At 42.3% G+C, this 24,599-nt stretch overlaps 1 protein-coding gene across 6 annotated transcripts in view; it reads left to right on the top strand.

The window, feature by feature from the left end:
* Nucleotides 1-24,599, top strand: part of LOC137431750 (poly(rC)-binding protein 3) — a 340,441-nt gene that overhangs the window by 291,192 nt on the left and 24,650 nt on the right. For 3 of the 6 annotated variants that reach the window (XM_078782427.1, XM_078782428.1, XM_078782429.1), the window contains exons 10-13: nucleotides 6,095-6,170; nucleotides 6,262-6,409; nucleotides 6,563-6,642; nucleotides 9,982-10,034. In XM_078782427.1, coding sequence (XP_078638553.1) covers nucleotides 6,095-6,170; nucleotides 6,262-6,409; nucleotides 6,563-6,642; nucleotides 9,982-10,034 — 357 coding nt within the window. The remainder of the gene's footprint in view (nucleotides 1-6,094; nucleotides 6,171-6,261; nucleotides 6,410-6,562; nucleotides 6,643-9,981; nucleotides 10,035-24,599) is intronic. The other 3 variants (XM_078782431.1, XM_068123431.1, XM_078782430.1) reach the window with 2 other exon arrangements.

Raw genomic sequence — 24,599 nt, 5'->3', positions numbered from 1 at the left:
ACTCCAATACCGAGGCCAGGACGTCCCCGCAGAACCACAAGGAGGGATGATCGCCAGCTGCACCGGTTAGTCCGCAATGGCCGTACCAAGTCAGCTAATCGGCTTAGGGCTGAGTGGCAGCAACTGACAAATGTGCCTGTATCCAGAAGGCTAGTCAACCAATGACTGGTTCAAGCAGGCTATCGTGCCAGGCGTCCCCTGAGAAAGCTACGCCTGACCAGACAATACCGCCAGCGGGGATTGCAGTGGGCCAGAGAGCACCGTCAATGGCAGCCAGGACACTGGAATCACGTGATCTTCAGTGACGAGTCTAGATTTCTGGTCTGTCGTCATGATGGCCGCATCCGAGTGCGCAGACAAGTGCATGAAGTCTACAACAAAGATTGTATAGTGCCAAGAGTCCAAGCTGGAGGTGGTGGGGTGACCGTTTGGGCTGCTTTTCATGCAGGGGGCAAAACTGACCTGGTTGTTCTGAATGGAAACCTGAACCAGTTCAAGTGCAGGGCCATTCTGGAAGAAACATTGCTTCCATTTGCTCGTGCAGCCTTTCGAGGAAACATTGTCTTCCAAGATGACAATGCACGGCCTCATCGTGCTCGCATGATCCAACACTTTCTTGCTGACCGTGGTGTAGAGCATATGGAGTGGCCTGCCATGTCCCCGGATATGAATCCGATAGAGAACTTGTGGGCAGAATTAACGCGTCAAATCGACCACTTGGACCAGCAGCCGACCTCTGTGCGTGAATTGCAGCAGGCTATTGTCACTGCATGGCAAGCGATTCCTGTCCAAACCGTGGCAAATCTCGTGAACAGCATGCCCCTACGTGTACATGCTCTCCTGAATGCTCGTTGGGGTTACACGAAGTACTGAACTGTAATTGTACTGTCCGTAATCCCAGTCGTAATTTAACTTTTGTTTTTGTTAAAAAAAAATTTGGCTAATGTGCAAAATAAAGAGATACTTCTGGAAAACGTACAGAAGTTCAACACAGTACTGTCCATGAATTGAGTTCGATATCAGTTTACATCACTTTCAAGGATCAATTTATTTGTTTAGAAATGTCAAATGTGGTTTTTGTTTCTTTTAAAGGTCACATTAACAAAATCTAGAATAATTTCAACATAATTCCAATGAACTTTTGGTTCTAAGACATCTTGAAAAGTAAGTTCACCCCCACCAAAAAAATATTCCATATTAAATGCCAAGTCTGTATATATATATATGAGTTCAAAACACACCTGGTCACAAGTGTGCCGCACTGACCGGGTCCTCAGTCGAGGTCCTCAGCATCATCCCGTTTCGGCCCTTCAACCTCGATACGGTCAGCTAAGGTGGGCCAGCAGGGGCACATACACCTCCACATGCAGCAACTACACCTGGATGCGTACCTACCCCCACCCCCAGCCAGTGCGAATGCAGACTACAACAACAAAATCGCCTCCACTTCCAGAATCCACAGCACCAAACAAGTAAACATGACTGGTAAACAAGTATATATATATATATATATATATATATATATATATATATATATATATATATATATATATATATATATATATATATATATATATATATGTATATATATATATATATATATGTATATATATATATATATATATATATATATATATATATATATATATATATATACATATATGTATATATACATATATATATATATATATATTCATATATGGGAGTGTACGCTGGATCACTGGATCAGCACGTCGCTGCATCCTTGGACGACTCCTCAGCACCATCCCGACACATACCAGCATGTGTGTTTCGAAATGAGGTATTTTTACAGTGGCCAGAGTTCAAATCCTGCCATCAACCTCCTTGAGAGAGAGGATCGAGTACCCTGGTACTCATTTCGCTGACCTCGAAAGGAAGACAACCCCACCTGGTATTAATTCATGAGGCTAGTCTATGCATAGTCAAAAAAAAAGTTTCTAATAATACTTTGACATTGGCTCAGACCTTGGGGCACCAATTTCGGCAGAGAGAGCCAAACACTTTACCGGTTGAAAGACATTTCCTACTATAACAACTGCCTCTGATTGTGTAGTCTGGAGCAATCACAGTAGAATGCTCCTCGGTCGTCCTTGTAAGAATACTCCTGCAATATTCAACACTCAATGTTCCTGGAGGTCACCGAGAAATGCCAATCGAAGCACTAATTTGATCTATCCCAGAAAAATCTCAATGGAATAAGGCCGGTGGTGCCTTTTTGGTGAGAGTGTCTCAAAGTAAATACAAGGACGGATGCAGAACCGATAAATGAATAATGTTGCAGAATCCGTATTATTGGAATAAATTATTTGGAATGAGGAAGCTTGATATAATTTCACATACCCAGTGGTATTGAAAAAAGTTTTGTTTGCTTGCCTTTAAAATATTTCAGGGTAACTGAGTTTCAGTGTCAGTAAGTGATGAAGGCAGTTTGTGGGATGTTGGATCCTAACACATAAGCTCACCGAGGGACTTCAATAAAAACACAAATCAGACAAATATAAGAATGCTAATTCTCGTTATTCAACATCATGAATCTATAAACATGACTTATGGCAACAACAACAACATAGTTTTGAGTTCGTTGTGTAACTTTTTGTGGTTTGCAGAGATCAGCCAGGCCATCTTGTTATGTTTGATATCTCATCTTGTTGGTTTCTGGGTCACCTTGTACTTGTGATTCCATAGTTCCAACAGCAATGTTATATTGCAGGATATCTCAAAAGGTTATGGAAGGACAGGTTGGGTGTGTGACGAGGAAAAATTGATTCAATTTTGGTGAAGATCCAGATGGGGGTCCCATAATTTTTTAGTCATTCTTCACAATTGAGAGATAGGCCAAAGACGATATATCGCATGGTATTTCAAAAAGTTGTGGACAAATTGTGACAAAAGTTGGTGGACGAGTTAGATGGATGACAACAAGCCAATTAGAATTCGGTAAGCGACAAGGATGAATGGTCCGGATGCAGATCCAATGGGATACAAAATATAAACTGTTCAGCCTGGCAGAGGTTTGCGCACTACCAAGTGCCATTCCAGTTGCTTCATGTAATCCTTATCCGGTGTCATTTACTTGGTGTTACTCTTTTTAGTTGTTGGCCTCAAGTTTTTATTTTTAATTATTTTCTTACTTTTGTATTCAAAGTCGAGGCTCATGGAAGAGCTAGAACACTGAATGGATCAGGATGCAGCGTAACAAAATGACATTAGGGAGAGGGGGAAACAACAACTGCAGGGTTGAAGGACAAAATATAGGGAGACTTGGATAAATAATGGGTGTGGTGAGAAATGAGGGGGTAAGGGAGGGTGCATCGGGTGGACAACATGGATACAGAAGAAAACTCTCAAGAAGGAAAAACTGGAAGTTTGGAAGGAGGTGTGCTTGGGTTTGGGGTGTGGGATTAACAGGGGTAGAAAAGATCATGGTTTTGGATGGTTGATGACCTGAGCTGGTGGTGAACAGCTGTCTTGAAGCCCTGGGGGGGACAATTAGTTTGAGCAGACTGAGGAAGTTTGGGAAAAAGAGAAAAGAGCAATGGTGGGAAAAATAGGAAAGAATGAGTGTGGGTGAGTATCGAGTCTGGATTTTGGGAATTATATCAGGAACAGATTATTGGCAGACTATGTGCACCTTGCAGAAACCTGGAGGTGGGGGAGGCAGAGTACAGAAAGGGGGAGGCAGAGGTGTCTGTAGTGATAATGTTGAGGTCACAGAGAGATTCACTTACCTTGGCAGTGATATTCATGCCTCCATGATAGACGCCTGGGCCAGGCCTAGGAGTCATTGATTCACTGAATCATGGCGTGTAACACCAGGAAGGTACATATGCTGGAGGACGAAAGTCTGAGTCTTTTAGTCCTTAGTACTTCCAATCTTGCTCAACGGATGTGAGACTTGGACTCTGCATGACTAAGGATCTGAATAAAGACTTGACTCCTTCGGTACCAGGTCTCTTTGGAGAATCCTTGGCTATCGCTGGTCAGACTTTGTGTCCAACCAGTGTCTGCTGAGAGATACTCAGATGAGATTTGTACCTGTGTAGTCTGTGAGCATCAGTTGCGGCTGTATGGGCATGTGGCTTGTTTTCCTGATGCTGATACTGCTCAACAGATTCTCTCGACGAGGAAGCCTCGTGAGTAGAGAAGGGAGCCTCGTGAGGAGTGATGGGCCGACCACGTGCCTTGTGGTTGCAGCAGATTGATAGGCATCTCAAGGAGATGGGAATGAGCCAAGCATTTGCCTAGGGGATGGCCAGACAGGAAGAACCTGGAGTACCAGCGGAAAGTGGATGTGGCGACGCGTTGCTCCGGCGCATGCTCCCATACCCGACTTGACAATCTTGAGGCATTCGGCCTTCTCATGGGCAGCATTGGCTGCAGTGCCATTTGAAATGAAGGGAAATGTGGATGCAGGGGGCCTACTCGAGAGATATTCTTAACAAAGTGGCACCAGGTTTTTTGGAAGGAGACAAGTTTGAAAGATCATCCTTGAGTTCAGCCAGGCATTATTTTCTGGTTTCCCTGAGAGTTGACACCCACTGATTTTTCTTTGCTTTCATTTTGGATAATTCATTTTTTAACCTGTGAAATCTTTGGCATGCTGGAGTTGATGAAAATATACAAGTGATTCCAAACATTGAGTGAACATATTTTCATTCTAAATACAATTGAAGGCACATAATTGATATAATCAGTCAGCTGATTAATCAGAGATATTGAAAATGAGTCATTTCCACCTCACATGCACTTTGACCTTGTTAATTTCCAAATGTCAGCTTTTTCTTGATTCCCATGACGTTTAGCATCCTTCGATTAACGTCCTGGTGCTTCCATCCATTGTTGTACCTCTCCACCGACATAGACCGACACTAGCCTTCATGGAATGGTTTTACAATAATATAATCACATAGTTTAGTCGAATTTGGCAAATCGGTTGTATTACTTGACACTTGCAGCTAAAATGTAGTTTATAAGCATGCAGGTGTAAGACAAGGTAAATATGCTATCCAATCCAAAATAATTATCTTCATGACGTCTGTTCTCATAATTTTTCCAATTATGCAGTCTGCTACGATTGGGTAGGTAACGATCAAACAATTCAAGAGTAAATATGGACATTGCAAACTATCTTGATTATGTTAATATTGAATGTTTTATATGTTGTCAGAAGGTTTGAACGCACCCCAATCATGCATCTCAGGGGTGTTGGGTCTGATTTCCACTTTCATTTTTATCTTTGAATAGTCTCCATGAGCAGACATCTGATCAATTTCCAAATTATGCAAGGTTGCATTCTTCAATCACATTTCCACTCTTTTACCGCAGATTTGATCATGGCAAAATCATTGCTTTGAATTTCAAAATGGCGATTTGAAAGATTGTTCTTTTTCTTTACTCTGTTGTTGTTTTCCTTCGTATTTTGTCCATTATTATTGTCAAAACATGAATTATGCTGGGTACATTTTTAAAAGATACTTTAGTTTTAGAAACCCTCAAAGGTACCTAAGTTTTAGAAACCCACGTTTGTAAAATGTTTTTTCATTCACTTAAGTGATCTTAAGTCCCCTTTTGTCCCTATTCACTTAAGTCCCCTTTTGTAAATGGGTCAAATTTGATTTAACTCGGTATATTTGTGATTTGGTGGATTTCTGGTGATTTGGTGATTCTTATTTGCAATGTTATTGCCTATTTCAGCATTTGATTTAGCCTTTTTTCTGCCAAGCCGTCTGTACGCTTTGCTTACAATAATTTGTTTCTGCCAACCTGTGCTCCTCAAATCCCTCCTTGTTGGCTGTAACTCCCCCCCCCCCCCCCCATGTCACCTTCCTTCACCAACTTGCAACTTGACCCCAACTCCCTCGCCTTGCCCCTTGCCTACTCCACCTACCACTAATCATTGGGATTCCTCAAGTGTCACTGTAACTCCACCTTTGGCTTTCTTTGGAATGGTTCACACAAAGTGCATAATTTTTCTCTTCTCTCAGTTTGATTTGAATCCTATCTAACCCTTCACATCCTCCTTCTCCTTTGTCCTCACCCCAACCCCACCACCCTCCCTGACTCTCCCTTGCAGCTAAACAAGCTGCACCAACTGGCTATTCAGCATTCCCCTTTTACCCCTCTCGGACAGACTGCCCCTGGTTTCCCTGGTACGTACCTGGCTACTCCCTGCCCGGCTAACCCTTTCTATCCCTGGGAAGTTGCATCCTTCGCTTTAAGGTCCCCTGCCTCTTTCCTCAGCCACACACCCCTACCCATCTCAAATCCCACCACTCACTCCTCCCACATCAACCCTCCAAGCATGGTGCCAAGAAATTCCTGGCCACACCTTCCTGCACCTGCCTGCCAGATGTCCTCTCTTGCTCCTACCACCTGACACAGGTTCCATGTAGGTGGAATCATTCATTTCTGCTCAAGCCTGAAATGTTCATTAACATCTGAGCTTACAGTCAGTCCATGCACACACATTTTTACCTCTTTGCTTACCCCATCTGAGCCGCGCTTTGCGCCAGATTTCCATGTAATCATCTTGGCCCTGCAGGAACACAGCGTCTCCCCCATCATGGCCTCAATGTGAAGCGTACAGGAAACGGATGGAACAGGCACTCGATAATCCAGATGGTCAGTTTAGCTGCAGTGTATCATTATGGAAATTTTTTAAAGGCACATTGTGTAAATTAAACCATCCAGTAACAAAAAAGAAAAACTTGTTTTGCATTTTACAAAGGCCAAAGAGAAAAAGCAATTTTTGCACTTATTTTACCCTTCAAGTTAATGGTCCATGAATTAATTCAAGTGGTGGCAGCTAACAAATAGATGAATCGGAAAAACAGCAAAAAAAATCAGAAACAATTGAACACAAAGATATTTATAACATGAAATAAAATTAAGCCCTTTTCCTGGATTAACACAACCTCGGATCCACCAGTGTGATGCGGAAGGGCAGGGGCCTTTGCTTTATTAGTTAATGTGAGCTTCCTTCCCTTGAATGATAATCATCTTTCCTACCAATCTTCATGAGCCAAAGCACAGAGCTGATAAAGATGTGTGTGGATAGGCCAATGTTATTATACGTGTCATTTAAAATAAATTCACATACCAGAACACCCTTATATCTCTAAACATGCTGATATGGATTTGATATGAATGGATAGTATGATATGTTCTTGCTAATGTCTGTGCAGCTCTTTTGAGGCATCCATTTATGATCTGGTTATTGGTAGAAGCTCATCATGAATGTCAGGAACGTTTACTCCCACACATTATTTTCGTAACTTAGAAGAGTTTTACATGCAAAAAATATTTTGTTTAAAAATGTTTTTTTAAAGAGGTTTAAAAAAAATGTTTACACATTTTTATGCCAATGGGATGAATATTTTTGACTTTGATTTTTAACATTTTCAGTGACATTTGATACTGCATTGAAATCTATGTGGCATTTGATGATTTTGTATTTCAACATCATGAAGGAAACGATGAATGTCCATGTTTTCTAATTTAGTCTTGGATATGAAAAAATCGTCTTTTTGAAAACTAGTGGCGAATTTAGTCTGTGTTGGCAGACAGGTAGAACGATGGATGGAATCAACGGAACATTGATTGAGGTAGGACATTAATCAGTACAGGAAGCAAGGAGAAGCTGGCGTTTTGGGCAATAACCTTTAATCGGAGCAAAGGAGCATGGTTAACGCCCGAGAAGGGTTAACGTCTCCTTTGTTCCGCTGAATGGTTAACGCCTGAAACATCAGTTTCTCCTTGCTTTCCACAGCATTTAACATCCCTCAGTCAACGTTCTGCTGATTTCACGTATTAGTATTAGATCAAATTTAAACTTTTGCACTTGTCTTCAATAAGACGTCGCAATGTCGCATTTTGTTATCTGCCACTGGGAAAATGCTAGGCTTTTACAATGCACAGATTACAATATTAATAACTGTATCCTTAATCAGGGTTGGCAGGATGGTCTTGAGGCACACTCGCCTCTTAGCCATCTAGGCAGGGTTAGAATCCTGACCCAGCTATAAACTGTCATCCCAGTGTTTCACAGGCAGGGTGATCCATCAATGTGCGTGCCTCCCCTCGTAGGAACGTTAAACTAGGGGTCCCATCTGCCAGCTTTAGTTGGTGGACATTATAGATCCTATGGTGAGTTATCGCCAGAACCCTGCCCAAATTCCAAATTCCTGACCTAACTACTCCTGGTAAGGCAATGGGAAACCACCCTTTCTAAGAAACTGCCGCGGCAGTACTGACGCTCTCTAAGAGAGTATGGTGCGTCGGAATCAGAAGCTTTAATCGATAAAGTAATGTAAAATCAGTGATATCGTTATTGAGATTTGAATCAAATGGCTACCTCCATGCTGTATAAATAATAAATATATAATAGCCATTTAAACTTTTCTAACCCAGCTTTCTTATGCAATAGTCTGAACTTATTTCACCCAATATTTTTGTGCCAATACCTAGTTTGGCATTGGGACTTGTTCGTTGTAAGATAATAAATAGCATGAAATATTGTGCACACAACAGCAAAAGCCATATCTTTATTCAGTAGCAGAAAATATCTGAAGCACACCGAGCATAGACTAGGAAAGTTGATGCTTGAAGGAAACAACTTGTCAATTTACACTTATCCTTTATGTTCTAATTGATCAAATGGATTTTGGGGGCCATATATTTATGATGTTCGTGCAGGGGGCGGCTTCATTGAGAAAATTTTAATTTGGTAGTGGATGGCGGACATTAGTAAAGAGAAAGGTGACATTCTGAAGATACTAAAAAGATGAGGGAAAGAAGGTCAGTTGGAGATTTAGGGGGAGGGATGGATATGCATACCAATATGAGGGAGTCAGAAATTCTGATGTTTTTGTGTCATAGATAAATGGCCCCAAAAAGGACCCTTAGCTTGTCAGAGGAGAATATTAACTCCAAAATAACGAAAAGTAGAGGATGCTTATATAAAGAACTAGTTGTCCAAAAAACGAATTTTCTTCCTATGCCATCAAAAGAGCAAGGTGTTTTGCAGCAAGAACTCACAAGGGTTCTTGAAAACCATTGTTGCATCGTGAGCAGGTATATTTATAACTTCAGGGGAAAAAGAAGTTGAGGTTGAGCCTAATCTGCTGTAGGAAAAAAAAAGAAGAAAAAAAAAAGAAAAACACATTTGTTCCAAAAGCGAGTGTAAGTTGACCCTTTTAAACCATCACTTTTGGTCAAAATGTAATTTTGAATTTATTATATTTTATTTAAAAATTTCGGAATTTTGATTTCGAAATAATTTTGATTAATAATTTTGATTATTAATCAAAATTAACCCTTTGAGTACGCGATTTTTTTTTTGATAAAAATACCCCCGGTACAGGATTAATTTGGCATTTTGGTACGGGAATGCAACCACGTAATGACGATCTATTTATAGGTATTGTCGATGACGTGTAGTAACGTCATCCGTGCACAAAACTTTTTCGCGGGTTGCGGCACTGGACGTCATCCGTACTCAAAGGGTTAATAGATAATTTTGGAAATAGGAATCCAGATAATTTTGATTTCAATCAAGAAGTAGATTACTTTTGCTTTCACAAATGTTATTAATTATCTGCATTATATTGTAGCTGTCGCGGTGATAAAGCTTCAAGCTATCGCGTCTCATTTACTCTTGTTACACGGAAAGAAAGAACGCAGTATTGTAAATGGAACTTGCTCTGAAAAAGTTTGCATTTCCCCAATGAAAAGTTCAACTTCCCGCATTGTGCCAAATAATATAGCTGTGTGGAGTTTACAATTTATTCGCTTCCTAACTTTTTGGTTCATCCATTTTTGGACGGATACGGTCATAAGATAACTTTGAAGCTGAATGGATTTGTGATGATATTGAATTTGAATTGTTTTATTGTCCTTAAGCATTGTTTTATTGTCCTTTACTGCCACACCTTTCCCGCTGTCTGCCATATATACCCACAGGCCTGGATGGAGCTTCACCGACAAGCTCCCATGAGATATCCATCCCCAATGATGTAAGTAGCCTCTTCCTTTCGATTTAGGGCTATCACATTATTGCCATTTAGGGCAGAGGTAAGCAAGCACAACCACATGAGATCTTTTATTTTAGTACTGATGAGATCATGTGAGATTTAAAATTGTAAGTGCTGTCAAAATACGGGAAAGATGACCCAGTCCTGAAAGTGTGTGGCGAGACCATTGGGTTGCATCATCGCGGCTTTCTAAAACGTTGCGTTATAGTCAAGAAAAGGAAAAATAAGGAGAAAAAGACATAAAATGTCATAGCCCTCATGATTTTAGTAATTTTGCTCTATGGAGTTAAAGGCCGCCAGTCGGCCATCTTTAGTCAGATTACAAAACAAAATTCTTCTGCATATGCATAAACTCATATTTTGTCTTTGTGCCAAGTTTGAACAAAATCGGTCCATGTATGTCCGAGAAATGGTTGGGGACACGTTTAAGTAACAAAATGGCCTCCAGTAGGCCATATTGGATCTGATCTCAAAATAAAATGACGTGCTTATGTGCGCAATTATTAATTATCTGTGTACCAAGTATGAACATAATCGGTCCATACATGTCCGAGATTTGGTTGCGGATACACGCACGGACGAGACCCATTGCAAAAGAACCCGTTTCGGACTAAGTCCAATGGCGGCTGATAATATTATGTAATCCTCCTACGATTAATTTGCAATTGGTCACTGCTTATGATAACGATTTAAAAAAATTACGGACCCTTGGCATCAAAAAGCTACATATGTCGAACAAACAATTTCAAATGGAGCGCCTCATCCTCGTCTTTGGCGCCTCAAACAAACAGTGCGTGGATCTTCATTAGATCATTTAAGTTCCATCAGATGTTGCATCAGACCAAACGGCACAAGGAAGATAAACAAAAAGAAACGAAGCAAATATAAATAATAGTAGATGACTGTGTCACATTTGATTTTCGTTGTTCACTCATTTCTGCCTTTCACAATTTAAGCATGCCATGATGTGTGTGTGTGTGTGTGTGTGTGTGTGTGTGTGTGTGTGTGTGTGTGTGTGTGTGTGTGTGTGTGTGTGTGTGTGTGTGTGTGTGTGTGTGTGTGTGTATTCTGTTAATGTATGTTTGTGTATGCAAGTGTTTGTGTGTGTGGCAGGGGGATTTGTGGGTGTCTGTCTGTGTGTGTGTGTGTGTGTGTGTGTGTGTGTGTGTGTGTGTGTGTGTGTGTGTGTGAGATTGTGTGTGTATGTGTGTGTGGGGGGGGGGGGGTGTGAATGTGTTTGTGTGTCTTTGTGTATGTTTGTTTATTTGTGTGTGTCTGTGTGTGTGTGTGTGAGGTCGAGAGACTGAGTGATCAATGTTTCATTTCGATTGTAATGCTTTGTACTTCAGTTATGAAATATTTTAGTTTCCAAAATGAAGTTCATCATTTCAAATATACACACACAGCCTGAATATGAGACTGAAATTGCATATAATTCTTTGTTATTATTTAATTTGCACGCAATGTATTGCGTCTTGTGCTTTGCTTTTAATTAAATACAAATAATGCAAACATACCGTGCTTTGCTTAAAACTAAATAAGCTTACAAGAGGGCATGCGAGATAAATACAACTGAACTTCAGTTTATATGTTGTTGTTTGATCTTCATTGGTTTGGGTTGTACATTTTGGAATGCAGGGTTAATACCTTTTCCAATAACTTCATGCATAAATGAAGCCATCCCTCTTAATTAAAAAAAAATATCGGAAAAAAATATTGGAATTGGATAAGCTTACAAATTTCATTTTAAACCAAAATAGTGTCTTCCGCCGAAGAGCCCGGAATACGAAATACAACGTGTGCTGTTCATCGACTCGGAAAACCACAGCACAAAATTCAAAGGGAATCTGAATCAGTCATTTGATTTAAGTCTTTGGGATACCAGAGCTCCATTTTCCCACTCTCAGATATTGCTGAATCAATGGATCGAAGAAGGAATGAATACATGCAGGAATTGAATGCTTGCATTAAGGAATGGTTAGAATGGTAAAACTGAAGATAAAATCCAAACAATTAGCTCAACATACAATGCAATAGATTTGACAATTGAATATGAACAATTGACTTGAAATTAAATAGTCAATGCAAGAAACATGGGATCAAAGTGAAACGCAGCTGAGACGAAAAACCACGGCAGGCATTAAATACAATCGAGTCGAGAAACGAGTATGAAAATGTAATGCAATTGATTCAAAATAGCTAACATATTCAACTCTCTCCTTTCTGCTCAGGAAATGGCCGATGGTAGTGCTGCATCTTGCTATCGTCGTAACAAAAAGAGCAAAGCATGGTCTCCGCATGCACTTCTAGGTCGCCTGTACCACGAGGTCAAAATTGCCCAATACGCATTAAGATCATAGAAATGTAACTTCAGAAAGTACAAGAAAAGTTGCAGAAAAAATGGCAAAATTCTGGCACAAAATGGCACAAATGATTAATGAAATTTGAATAAACGACATTCATATCCATTTTTAAAATTCAGTCTCGAAAATTCAGTCCAGCATCCTGTCCCCCCACATGCTCTCATTTGTTCGCATCTTCCGCCAATCCATCATCTCCACTCAAGGGCCCTGGGCAAGCAGGAAGCTGCGATATGTTCTCCGATGAATAGACGAGACAACTTTTTCTCTTGTCTCTTCTTTTTTTCTGGTTTGTTTGTTATTCTCCCTGCAACCAAGAAAATAACTTCTATTATATATTTGTACAATATTGTATATTATGTGTCTTGTGTCTCTTTTTTACTTTCATAACCTGCTATAACCTGCTAAAAGTGCTCATAAAAATAAAATATAAACTTTCGTTGTATCACAATTGATGAAGGCATGAACATAATGTGTTTTCAAAGCTATTTGTTGTTGTAGGGCTTTTGCTGAAAGCTTTTATTTTAATATACAATAGACCAGGAGATCGCAACCCAGAAAAAGCTGGCCATTTTGACCTTTGCCATATCTACAACCGAAAAATTAAATATATCGGTTTACTTAAATTAATTGCATTAAATACACTCTTATTAATCAATTAAAATATAATTTAGCATCTGCATTCCTTATATAATTGATCTGTGTATTCCATTTAATTTATAAATTGGAAATTTTCCAACATACCAGCATGCAATGAATGGCCTACTCTTCCGGAGAGATGACAAGAAATCTTTAACAACCACAACCTAAAAAATATATGGGACTGCCAGATTTACATATAATCTGAAGGATGATGCTCTTTGAGATGCAGCTCACACCGCCATCACTGCACCCGAATGGCGATTGACATTGTCAATTTGACTCCACATGAGATCAAAAACATTTCGAGATAGCTCAGCGAGGAACACAATGCCACGTGACATATCCTACCAGCCTGCTAAGCTTACATTGCTTGACATATCCTCAGCTTACATTGCCCAAACTTTCATGGAGTTCTCCTATTTATACAACCACGATAACAGCACTACCGGACTGGGTGGAATAATGATTAGACTATCCGCTCTGAGTCTGGGAGATCAGTGGTTCAAATCCCATCTGAGTTATCCCAAAGACTTTAAAAATGGTATATGCTGCTGCCTTGCTTGATGCTCAGCATTTCAAAGGATAGATCATGGATAAACAATGCTGCAAAGGCAATGGCAAACCACCCAGTATGACCCTTGCCAAGAAACTGTATCAGCAGCACCAACGCTCTGTAAAGAGTATGGTACAGTGCATTCAGAAAGTATTCAGACCCCTTCACTTTATCACATTTTGTTATGTTGCAGCCTTATGCTGAAATCGTTTAAATTCATTTTTTCCCTCATCAATCTACACTCAATACCCCATAATAACAAAGAGAAAACAGGATTTTAGTAAGTTTTGCGAATTTATTAAAAAGAAAAAACTGAAATATCACATTGACATAAGTATTCATACCCTTTGCTATGACACTTGAAATTTAGCTCAGGTGCCTCCAATTTCTCTTGATCATCTTTGAGATGTTTCTACACCTTTATTGGAGTCCACCTGTGGTAAATTCAATTGATTGGACATGATTTGGAAAGGCACACACCTGTCTATATAAGGTCTCACAGCTGACAATGCACATCAGAGCAAAAACCAAGCCATGAGGTCGAAGGAACTGCCTGCAAAGCTCAGAGACAGGATTGTGTCGAGGCACAGATCTGGGGAAGCCTACAAAAATTTCTGCTGCATTGAAGGTTCCCAAGAGCACAGTGGCCTCCATAACTCTTAAATGGAAGAAGTTTGGAACAACCAGGACTCTTCCTAGAGCTGGCCGCCCGGCCAAACTGAGCAATCGGGGGAGAAGGGCCTTGGTAAGAGAGGTGACCAAGAACCCGATGGTCACTCTGGCTGAGCTCCAGAGATCCTGTGTGGAGATGGGAGATACTTCCAGAAAGACAACCATCACTGCAACACTCCACCGATCTGAACTTTATGGCAGAGTGGCCAGACGGAAGCCTCTCCTCAGTGAAAGCCACATGAAAGCCCGCTTGGGGTTTGCAAAAAAGCACCTAAAGAACCCTCAGACTGTGAGAAACAAGATTCTGTGATCTGATGAAACCAAGATTGAACTGTTTGGCTTCCGTCTGGCCACTCTGCCATAAAGCCCATATCGGTGGAGTGTTGCAGTTATGGTTGTCCTTCTGGAAGTTTCTCCCATCTCCACACAGGATCTCTGGAGCTCAGCCAGAGTGACCATCGGGTTCTTGGTCACCTCTCTTACCCAGGGCCTTCTACCCCGATTGCTCAGTTTGGCCGGGCGGCCAGCTCGAGGAAGAGTCCTGATTGTTCCAAACTTCTTCCATTTAAGAATTATGGAGGCCACTGTGCTCTTGGGAACCTTCAATGCAGCAGAGATTTTTCTTTGTAGGCTTCCCCAGATCTGTCCCTCGACACAGTCCTGTCTCTGAGCTCTGCAGGCAGTTCCTTCGACCTCATGGCTTGGTTTTTGCTCTGATATGCATTGTCAGCTGTGAGACCTTATATAGACAGGTGTGTGCCTTTCCAAATCATGTCCAATCAATTGAATTTACCACAGGTGGACTCCAATCAAGGTGTAGAAACATCTCAAAGATGATCAAGATAAATGGGAGGCACCTGAGCTAAATTTCAAGTGTCATAGCAAAGGGTATGAATACTTTTGTCAATGTGATATTTCAGTTTTTTCTTTTTAATAAATTTGTAAAACTTTCTAAAATCCCGTTTTCTCTTTGTCATTATGGGGTATTGAGTGTAGATTGATGAGGGAAAAAATGAATTTAAACGATTTCAGCATAAGGCTGCAACATAACAAAATGTGATAAAAGTGAAGGGGTCTGAATACTTTCTGAATGCAATGTACATCAAAAATGTGACCGGAAACAGTGTTGTCAGAATTTGGTGCGTTCATCCTGTTAAGTTGTCAACATTTTAATGGATATCAGTCTCGGAATGTAAAAAGTAACATTAAAATAAAAACGAGTGTAATGAAAATGTGTGCGAAAGAAAGATGTCCGACTCATACAATATTTGTTCCAAATCAACTGGGCTTCGTTTCCCAATTTTAAACGGGAAAGGATCCCAAAATGCAGAAGCCAATCCACGTCCACTTTGTACTCAAACTAAACTTGATGAAAACAACAGCTAAAAAAGGTACAATTTGATTAATTAGAGTTCGCCATATTGTCATAATAAAGGTTTGTTGAACATTTGATGACAAAAGCTCAAATAGTGAATTATAAAGCATCTGAAAATGCAGGCGGGTAAAATAAAGGAACATGGAACCGATTTTTTTTTTAAACAAACAAAAAAAACAGCCGTCTCATGCTGCACAGCAACGGACGGGATAAAAATGGCTACTTCTACTTCGTGATTTTGCGCTTTGAAATCTTGAACCAATTATTAATTCGTCTTCTCTATACTTCCGGTTCCTCGGGCGAGTGAGGCGTGCTTCGAGCTCTCCACGGCATCGAAGTTTGAGTGTTTTCCCATTCTTGTCTTTGTCAAATTTCCACTGGTTATTTTGCTGTGTACGTGTTATTGTGTGTTTCTAGTTGGTGTTGGTTTGTGGTTCGTGCAAACTTGTGTGTAGTTAATCGTTTTCTGAGTCGTACCTCGTGCGCGGCCTGGTGACTTGGGGCTTCCCTCCCACCGTCGGTGTTTTGTCGGTTTGGGTTATTTCCTTCGCTGTATTGCTTGTTTCTTTTATTTTGTTTTCTCCCCCTCACCTCACCTCCCTAGACAAATAATTCTATATTGATTCTTTCTCTCCTCCCGGATACGTGCTTGTTCGCTCTCCTCCTCGTCTCGACTTGTGCCCCGCCTCCTGTATCTCGTTTTCTTCCGCCTCTGCTCCTTCTTTCTCAAATCCACGTTCTCGCTTGGAGACTTTTCCCGGATTGTTTTTTCATCGTTCTGTTTGGATATTGTTGGAATATGTTTAAACCGCAGCCGTGATGCTGACGCCCCCCCCCCCCCCCACCTTCCCCAGAATGGACAAGTTCCAAGAATGGACAAGGGGGGAGGGACGCCCCCCCAGAATTTACATGTTTTAAACGTTTCCCAGTGTGTACCCTGGTCAGAATAGGTACACCGTATCCCTGCGTGTCGTAAGACGACGACGTGTCGTAAGAGACGTAAGAGACGACAGAATTTACATGTTTTAAACGTTTCCCAGTGTGTACCCTGGTCAGAATAGGTACACCGTATCCCTGCGTGTCGTAAGAGACGACTAAGAGGGTTGGCATCAGGAAGGGCATCCGGCCATAAAAACATTGCCTCAAAAAGAGAACCATGACAATCACAAGTACATATGGGCAGGGTGCAGCCCGAAGTGGAGATCGGTTTCTGAGGTTTGGGACATGGAATGTGGGGACAATGACAGGGAGATCAGGAGAAGTGGTGGAAGTATTGGTCAGAAGAAGAGTGGACATATGTTGTGTGCAACAGACGAGATGGAAGGGAAGTGGTGTGAGAATGGTGAAGGGTAGGCAGGGACAGAAATACAAGTTTGTGTGGCAAGGGTGCCCGGAGGGCGTGAATGGTGTTGGTGTCCTGTTTTCTGAGGAGTTTGTAGACAGTGTGGTGAGTGTGACTAGAGTGAGTGATAGGTTGATGATGGTGAAAATGATGATTGGAAAGCTCTTGGTGAACGTCATCTCGGGATATGCTCCGCAGGTTGATCGAAGCGATGAAGAGAAGGACAAGTTCTGGTGTGCGATAGAGAAGCTGATGGAAAACGTGAAAGATGAGGAAGTTGTTGTGGTGGGAGGAGACCTGAATGGACATGTGGGAAGGAGTATGGATGGTTTTGAGGGAGTTCATGGGGGTTACGGATATGGTGTGAGAAATGGAGAAGGTGAAAGGATTTTGGAGTTTGCTGATGGAGCTGATTTGTTGATTTGTAATACTCAGTTCCAGAAAGAGGACAATAAGCTTGTTACATACACGTCAGGTGGGTCGACGACAACCATTGACTACCTACCGTTGACCGTTGACCGTTGACCGTTGACAGGTGGGTCGTACCGTTGACCGTTGACTACCTGATAGTGCGTCGGCGAGATAGGGGGCACCTCCGGGACACAAAGGTGATCCCGGGGGAGGAGGCTGTTTCACAGCACCACTTGGTTGTCTGCGACATAAGGGTGAAAGGTGCGAGGAGAGCTCGGCGGGTGAAGTACCAACCGAGAATGAAGGTGTGGAGGTTGAAAGAGGTGACAGTAAGGGAGGCATTAAAAGAGAGGCTGAGTAGGGTAGAGGATGATGTGGTTGAGCTTGAAAGTGGTTGGATGTCAATGAAAGATAGTCTGTTGGGAGCCGTTGGTGAGGTATGTGGATGGACAAAAGGACCACCGAGGCACTCGGAAACATGGTGGTGGGATGTTGAGGTTGGAAAGAGGATTGACGAGAAGAGGAAGAAGTTCAAAGAGTGGCAGAAGGCGAAGGGTACGGGAGCAGAAACAGCAGAGCATGAAAGTTATAAGGCAGCCAGGAAGGCTGCAAAGAAAGAGGTAGCAAAGGCGCAGGAGGCATGTAGGAAAATGTTCGGAGAACGCTTGGATTCGGAAGAGGGTCAGAAAGCAGTATTCAGGATTGCAAAGCAGATAGCGAAAGAGAGGTGTGATGTGATGGGGGTGAGTTGCTTGAAGGATGAAGTGGGACAAATCGTTGTCAACCCAGATGGAATTAAAGGAAGATGGAAAAGATATATGGAAATGCTGTTGAATACAGAGAATGAATGGGATGGCAACATAGAGAGTAACCCAGTTTTAGGACCGGCAGAGAAGATAACTGAGAAGGAAGTTGAGGAAGCGATAAAAGCAATGAAGAGTGGAAAAGCGGGAGGGCCGATGGGAGTTGTGGGAGATATGTTGAAGGCAGCAGGAAGTTGGGGTGTGAATAGAATGACAGAGATCTGTAATCTGGTGGTGAAAGAAGGCCGCATTCCAGTGGATTGGGAACTGAGTACCCTCGTCCCTCTATACAAGGGGAAAGGTGACCCTCTGGAGTGTGGCTCGTACCGAGCGATAAAGTTATTGGAGCATGGAATGAAGGTATTGGAAAGGGTGTTGGAGAGGAGGATAAGGAAGAAAGTGAAGATCGACGAAATGCAGTTTGGATTTATGCCAGGAAGAGGAACGACAGATGCGCTTTTCATTGTTAGGCAGTTGCAGGAGAAGTACATGGATAAGAGGAAGAAGTTGTTTTTTGGGTTTGTTGATCTGGAGAAAGCATTCGATAGGGTTCCACGCAAAGTATTGACATGGGCATTGAGGAAGTTAGGAGTGGAGGAATGGTTGATCAGAGTAGTGATGGCAATGTACAAAAGAGCACGCACAGCTGTAAGGACGAAGGACGGGAACAGTGGTGAGTTTGAGGTGAAGGTGGGAGTGCATCAGGGGTCGGTACTAAGTCCACTACTATTTGTAGCTGTGATGGAGGTGCTGGCTCAGACCGTAAAGGAGGGTTTACCGTGGGAATTGTTGTATGCAGATGATCTGGTGTTGATTGCGGAAAGTATGGATGGACTGAAGGAAAATATGAACAAGTGGAAGGAATGTATGGAGACAAAAGGTCTGGTCTGAAGGTGAATATCGGAAAGACAAAGGTGATGGCAAGTGGTAAAGCATGTGGTGAGGTGGAAAGAACTGGGAAGTGGCCGTGTGCTGTGTGCAGGAAGGGTGTCGGAGTGAACTCCATTCAATGTACAATGTGTGCTGAGTGGGTTCATCAAAAATGTAGTGGTCTGAGAGGGTCATTAACCAGTGTGGCAGCTACATTCAAATGTAAGGTGTGCACAGAGGGAGCTGCAGATGGAGGAAATGTTGAGTTGGATCTTGGAGACGGCGTGAAGCTGGAAGGTGTGAAAACATTTTGCTACCTCGGAGACATGCTGAATGGAGAAGGTGGATCAGACTCGGCAACGGTTGCTCGAGTGAGATGTGCATGGAAGAAGTTTCGGGAACTGAGTGGCGTGCTGATGAGGAGGAGAGTGTCGCTGAAGCTGAAGGGAAAGGTGTATGCTGCATGTGTGAGCCGTGTTATGATTTATGGGAGCGAGCCATGGGTAATGAACGTAGAGCAGCAACGAAGGCTGAAAAGGGTGGAAATGCGAATGGTTCGATGGATGTGCGGAGTATCGTTGAGAGAGAGGAAGACAAATGATGAATTGCGAAAGATGATGGGAATATTGCCTGTGATTGATGCTGTGAAGAGGAACAGGTTGAGATGGTTTGGTCATGTATTGAGGAAGGATGAAAGTGACTGGTTGAGAAGAGTGATGGAAGTTAATGTAGAAGGAAGTAGAGGACGGGGAAGACCGAGAAAGACTTGGCTAAAGATGGTGGAAGAAGAAATGCGGGCAAGGGGGTTAACAAGGAGAGATGCACAAAATAGGGCAAAATGGAGAAGATTGTCATGGGGACCGCAAGGCTAACCCCCGCTCTCGCAGGGAAAATGGCCTTAAAATGCATGTTGTTGTTGTTGTTGTCTTCTCTATACTCATAATAAAGGTTTATTGACAATTTGATGACCATATCTCACATGGTAAAAACGTTATGATCTGAACACACACACACACACACACACACACACACACACACACACACACACACACACACACACACACACACACACACACACACACACAAACAAACAAACAAACACACACACACACACTCTGAAGAGCACTGAAATTGTGCCAGTGATAATTGAAGCAACAGGAATGATAAAAAAGAACCTCACTGAGATTTAAATAAACATCCCTGGAATATTACCACAAACGAACCACAGTTTGAGGCAGTCAGGGTTCAGTGGCAATCTTGAAAAGAGCCCTCAGAATGAAACTCTGAGAACAACAAATATTCAACAGCTTGGTCCATGAACCCTGATCCCTTACCAAAGCGTAGGTGGGTACTTTCAGTCCTGGGAGGTTTCCGTTTCCCCTCCTGAAACTCGCAAATGGAGATAACAAAAAAGACACGCACATAGACAAACAGAAGCAATTGCAAAACACTTTGTCCCACTGTGCTGTGGGTCAGGCTAATAGGTTGTTCTGGTTGGACAACAAACATCGGAATGTCTCTTCGACATTTCTGCCCTTACAAAGACAGAATGAGCATGTGCACATGGCTGAAATCACGAAAGAGCATCTGCTGTTGTTTTCTTTTTCTAAATCCAAATAGTGAGGGTAATCCAGACTAATGTCGGGAAGCACAGCATTTCCTCATTAAGAAGATGTCTTTGAGTGCTGCTGATTTCTACTGTTTCTTCTTTCTTCTCCTTTTTATTTCATTAGCCCTCATTAACGCATTCAAGTGGCATCGTACTAGTGATTGCTTTTCCTTCTAATTTGTATTTTACTCCATATGCTCGTGCCACACACATCGAGTCAGTAGTTCAACAGATGGGAGATTACCAAACTTCATCTTGTATTTCATTACTTTATTCTTGTTTTGTCGCGCAACGAAGACTTGTGGATATGTCTGTGAATTTGGTTTATTGGACTCTATAACTTATACTTTTATTGTTTCAATCAGGATAACTGGTATTATTGTTGCAGTTGTTATCTATCTTATTATTTGTCATGAAGTATACAACCTCAAACCTCAGTAAACTGACTTGGCTGATGATTGGTTGTTCATCATACTAAAATGCGCAATATGGTGTCTGTCTGTCTGACCGAGATACATTGGGTCGATACTTATCCAATCTCAACGAAACTTGACAGGGGGATTAAGGGTCACATGACGGGGGTTATAGCGATTTCACTTGCCCCGCACCAAGGGGTATTTGCACCTTGGACGAACTCCGTGTTAAGGTGTATAATAGGTTATCGTGGCGTTTCATGGGGCACACCTACCAGATGTAAAAAAATATTATAACCACAAACATTTCGGTCAATTCTGTCCAACGTACAATTACATTTTTTAACGGTAGAAGCTGTCTCGACTTGCTAGGCCTTGGTAAGCGGCAATGATCTTCAGCTAATGAAGCTGCTTACACGAGTCTTTACACATGAATGATGAATCCCATTGCCTGTCCGATCACATTATATGTGGACTGTTTCGCGATTGTTTATAACTTATATCTTGAGGCCTCATGTGATTTCTCCTGGTCACATGGTTTCAGGTGTGCCGTGTGATATTGCCGCTGACACCCTCACGGCCCAATTGTGACCTTTATTTGATGCATATTCCTTAGGTTCGTTAGCATTTGATACTCACCAGAGGGAAATTTGTAGAAAATTTGAGGTACTTGCGCATGGGCAGTGTATCAACACACCTATCGGATGCAAAAAATATTATAACCAGTTATCCAGTTCCGTCAAGTCGTGTCTGACTTCTGGTGACATTCATCATCAGATGTCTCCAAACATCTCTGTCCTGCACTGATTTGCGAAGCTCTGGCAGAGACAGCTGCGTACCTGGGTTGCATCCTTTACCCCATCCATTGTGGATGTGTTCCATTACCAATCAGCTTGCTATCGCTTGCCAAGCCAGCCGTTCCTTATCAACCATTTTGTTGGAGTGCTTGAGTGCGTAAACTCAAGTGTGCCACTTGGTGAGTGCTCTACAAGCTGATTCGTAATGGAACACACCACTTCTGAACACTTCGATCTTCTCATTTGACAGGATGTTTGTCTTTTTTAGGTTTAAATAAAGATCTGCTTTTTCACTTTCCTTCTTCACCGTCTGCAGCATTTCATCAAGTCCTCTTTACTTTCTGCCAACAGAGTTTTATCATCAGCATACCTTTGGTTGTTGATACGTGTCCCTCCAATCCTGACTGCAGAATATATGTCATCCAAGTATGATTTTTCATCAAAATCATTAAAACCACAAATTCATCGGTCAGTTCTGTCCAATGATAATGATATTAACATGGAGGCCGGCAGGATGGCCTAGAGCTATGCACACTCTCCTCTAATCTGTCTAGCCTGGGTTCGAATCCTGACACAGATGTCATCCCAGTGTCATCCTGGTGTTTAACAAGCAGTGTGATTCATCAATGCATGTGCCGTTCCTCGGAAGGATGTTAAACGCGTCCAATCTGTCAGCATTGGTTGGTGGACTTTAAAGATCCCACGGTGTCCTTCATGAAAAGTAGCTCAACTGAGCTTCTCACCACATAGAAAGCTTTCATCCACAGCTTGATGGAGTACTGCTCTCCCGTCTGGGCTGGTGCTTCTGCCTCACACCTTCACGCTGTAGAAACCAAGGCTTTTAGAATCATTGGAATCTCCCGGGATGAAGCTGATTCTGAGGGCCTTTCACTCTCTCACCGCAGACAGGTTGGTGGTCTTCTTTCTTCTGCCGACTCCTCTCTGGCCGAGCTCCCCCACCCCCCCCCCCCCCCCCAGCCCTGTCTGTGCTCTGTCCCCCAAATATTCCTACAGGACACACAAGATCTGCCAGCAACCCTCTTCTGGTGAAACTGCCAAAATCAAGACTCTCTAATCACCTTCACTCTTTCATTCCTCTTTTCTCCCGCCTCTGGAACAAAGTCCCTCACTCTTCAATCCACTCCTCCCTCCAGGTTTTCAAAACAGCTGTTCACCACCATCTCTTAACCTTCATCTTTTCTACCTCCGTTAATCCACCCCAAACTACCTCCTTCAAATTTCCCATTTTCTTTCCTGAAATCCCCGTGGTATCCATCTTGTTTATTCCATGTACCCTGCCCCAGCCCTCTCCCTTCCACATATCTCCCGATGTCCCTGTTCTCTACTGTTGTGCTTTCCTCTCTCTCCCCCTCGTTTCCTGCTCCATTTATTATATGTTCTATGTGTTAGCTCTTATATGAGCTTCGACTTGGTATACAAAAAAATAACTAATAAAAAAAGCTATCGGCTGCACCCTGAACAAATTACAAATTCCTGCCTGTCATGCCTGGCCAGCCGGTTCGTGAAAGACTCGTGCCAAGCTGCCCCTAGCCAACCTCACAATATTGTGGGAATAATTGTGACCGTTAAAGAATACTTAGAATGTTAGCAAACCGTTGTCTGTGTGGTGTGCACATAAACATGTTGAGCGGGTATTTCGAGTGCTACAAAAATGTACAAACTCCTCTAAAATGTTTTTGCAAATGAGAGCATTCAAAAGGCTTTTGGAACTAGATACCTGAATGGAAGATGTGCTAACTTTTCCTTTTCAATCGTGTCCCTTGACTTCAATGCAATTTCTTTGTTTGTCCTTCAAACTGTTTAAGCCAGTTGTGGGGAAAATGTTTTCAGATTTATTTTTTTTCTGCCACATCTCAATTGAGTCAGTTGGTTCCTCGGTGCTGGCAAACCAGCAGCCACAGAGGTAGGACTTAAAATGTCAAATTAGATAATAACCTGGAGGGGCCAGATCTGATCTGTACAGAAGGTTTTCCAACTATTCAAAGCCGCAGTCATGAATGGTAGTCTGCGGAACACTGGCCTTTTGCGCATGGGTGTTGCCATGAAGGAAAAGCACTCCTTTGGTCAATGCCACACAGACTATGTCTTTGATGTCCTGCAGCAATATTTGTGCAACTTTTCTTTGATTTTACTTTTCTGTTGCAATATTCAATTAGCAGGATTCCCTTGTCATCTGAGATAGCCGAGACCGCAAACTTGGCACTTGAGGGTTGAATGCAAAATTTCTGGGTGTCGTGATTCCTCGTGCTTCCATTGCATGGATTCCAATTTGGCTTCAGGATGCCAAATTCATGGGATGATGATGCCACTGTATCTTCACCTGCAGCTACCAGACGAGTGTGAAAGTTGGTAGGATCTGTGCTGAATAGCTTGAGATGCTCGTCGCATGATGGCAGCCATTTCTGTCGATTGTCAGTGCTGATGTTTTAGGGGACTCATCTTGCTATGATGTTCAACAGGCCCAAGTATTTGTGGATGATGGTGAAAATGCTGCCTTGAGATACTCCAAGTTCTGTGGATATTTTGGCTCCATAGCACAGCAATCCCAAGCAAAATTAATACCTTGGCCTCGTCATTGTCCCCCGTCGCACCGCGGAGCGAAAGGGGGACTATGCTTTTCCCCTCCGTCCGTGTGTGCGTCCGTCCGCCTGTCCGTGCATGCGTAAACGAAGGACCGAA

The sequence above is a fragment of the Myxine glutinosa genome, chromosome 7, assembly GCF_964187855.1.
Source record: "Myxine glutinosa chromosome 7, kmMyxGlut1.1, whole genome shotgun sequence".
Taxonomy (NCBI): Eukaryota; Metazoa; Chordata; class Myxini; order Myxiniformes; family Myxinidae; genus Myxine; species Myxine glutinosa.
This window is presented reverse-complemented; position numbering and strand designations above follow the sequence as displayed.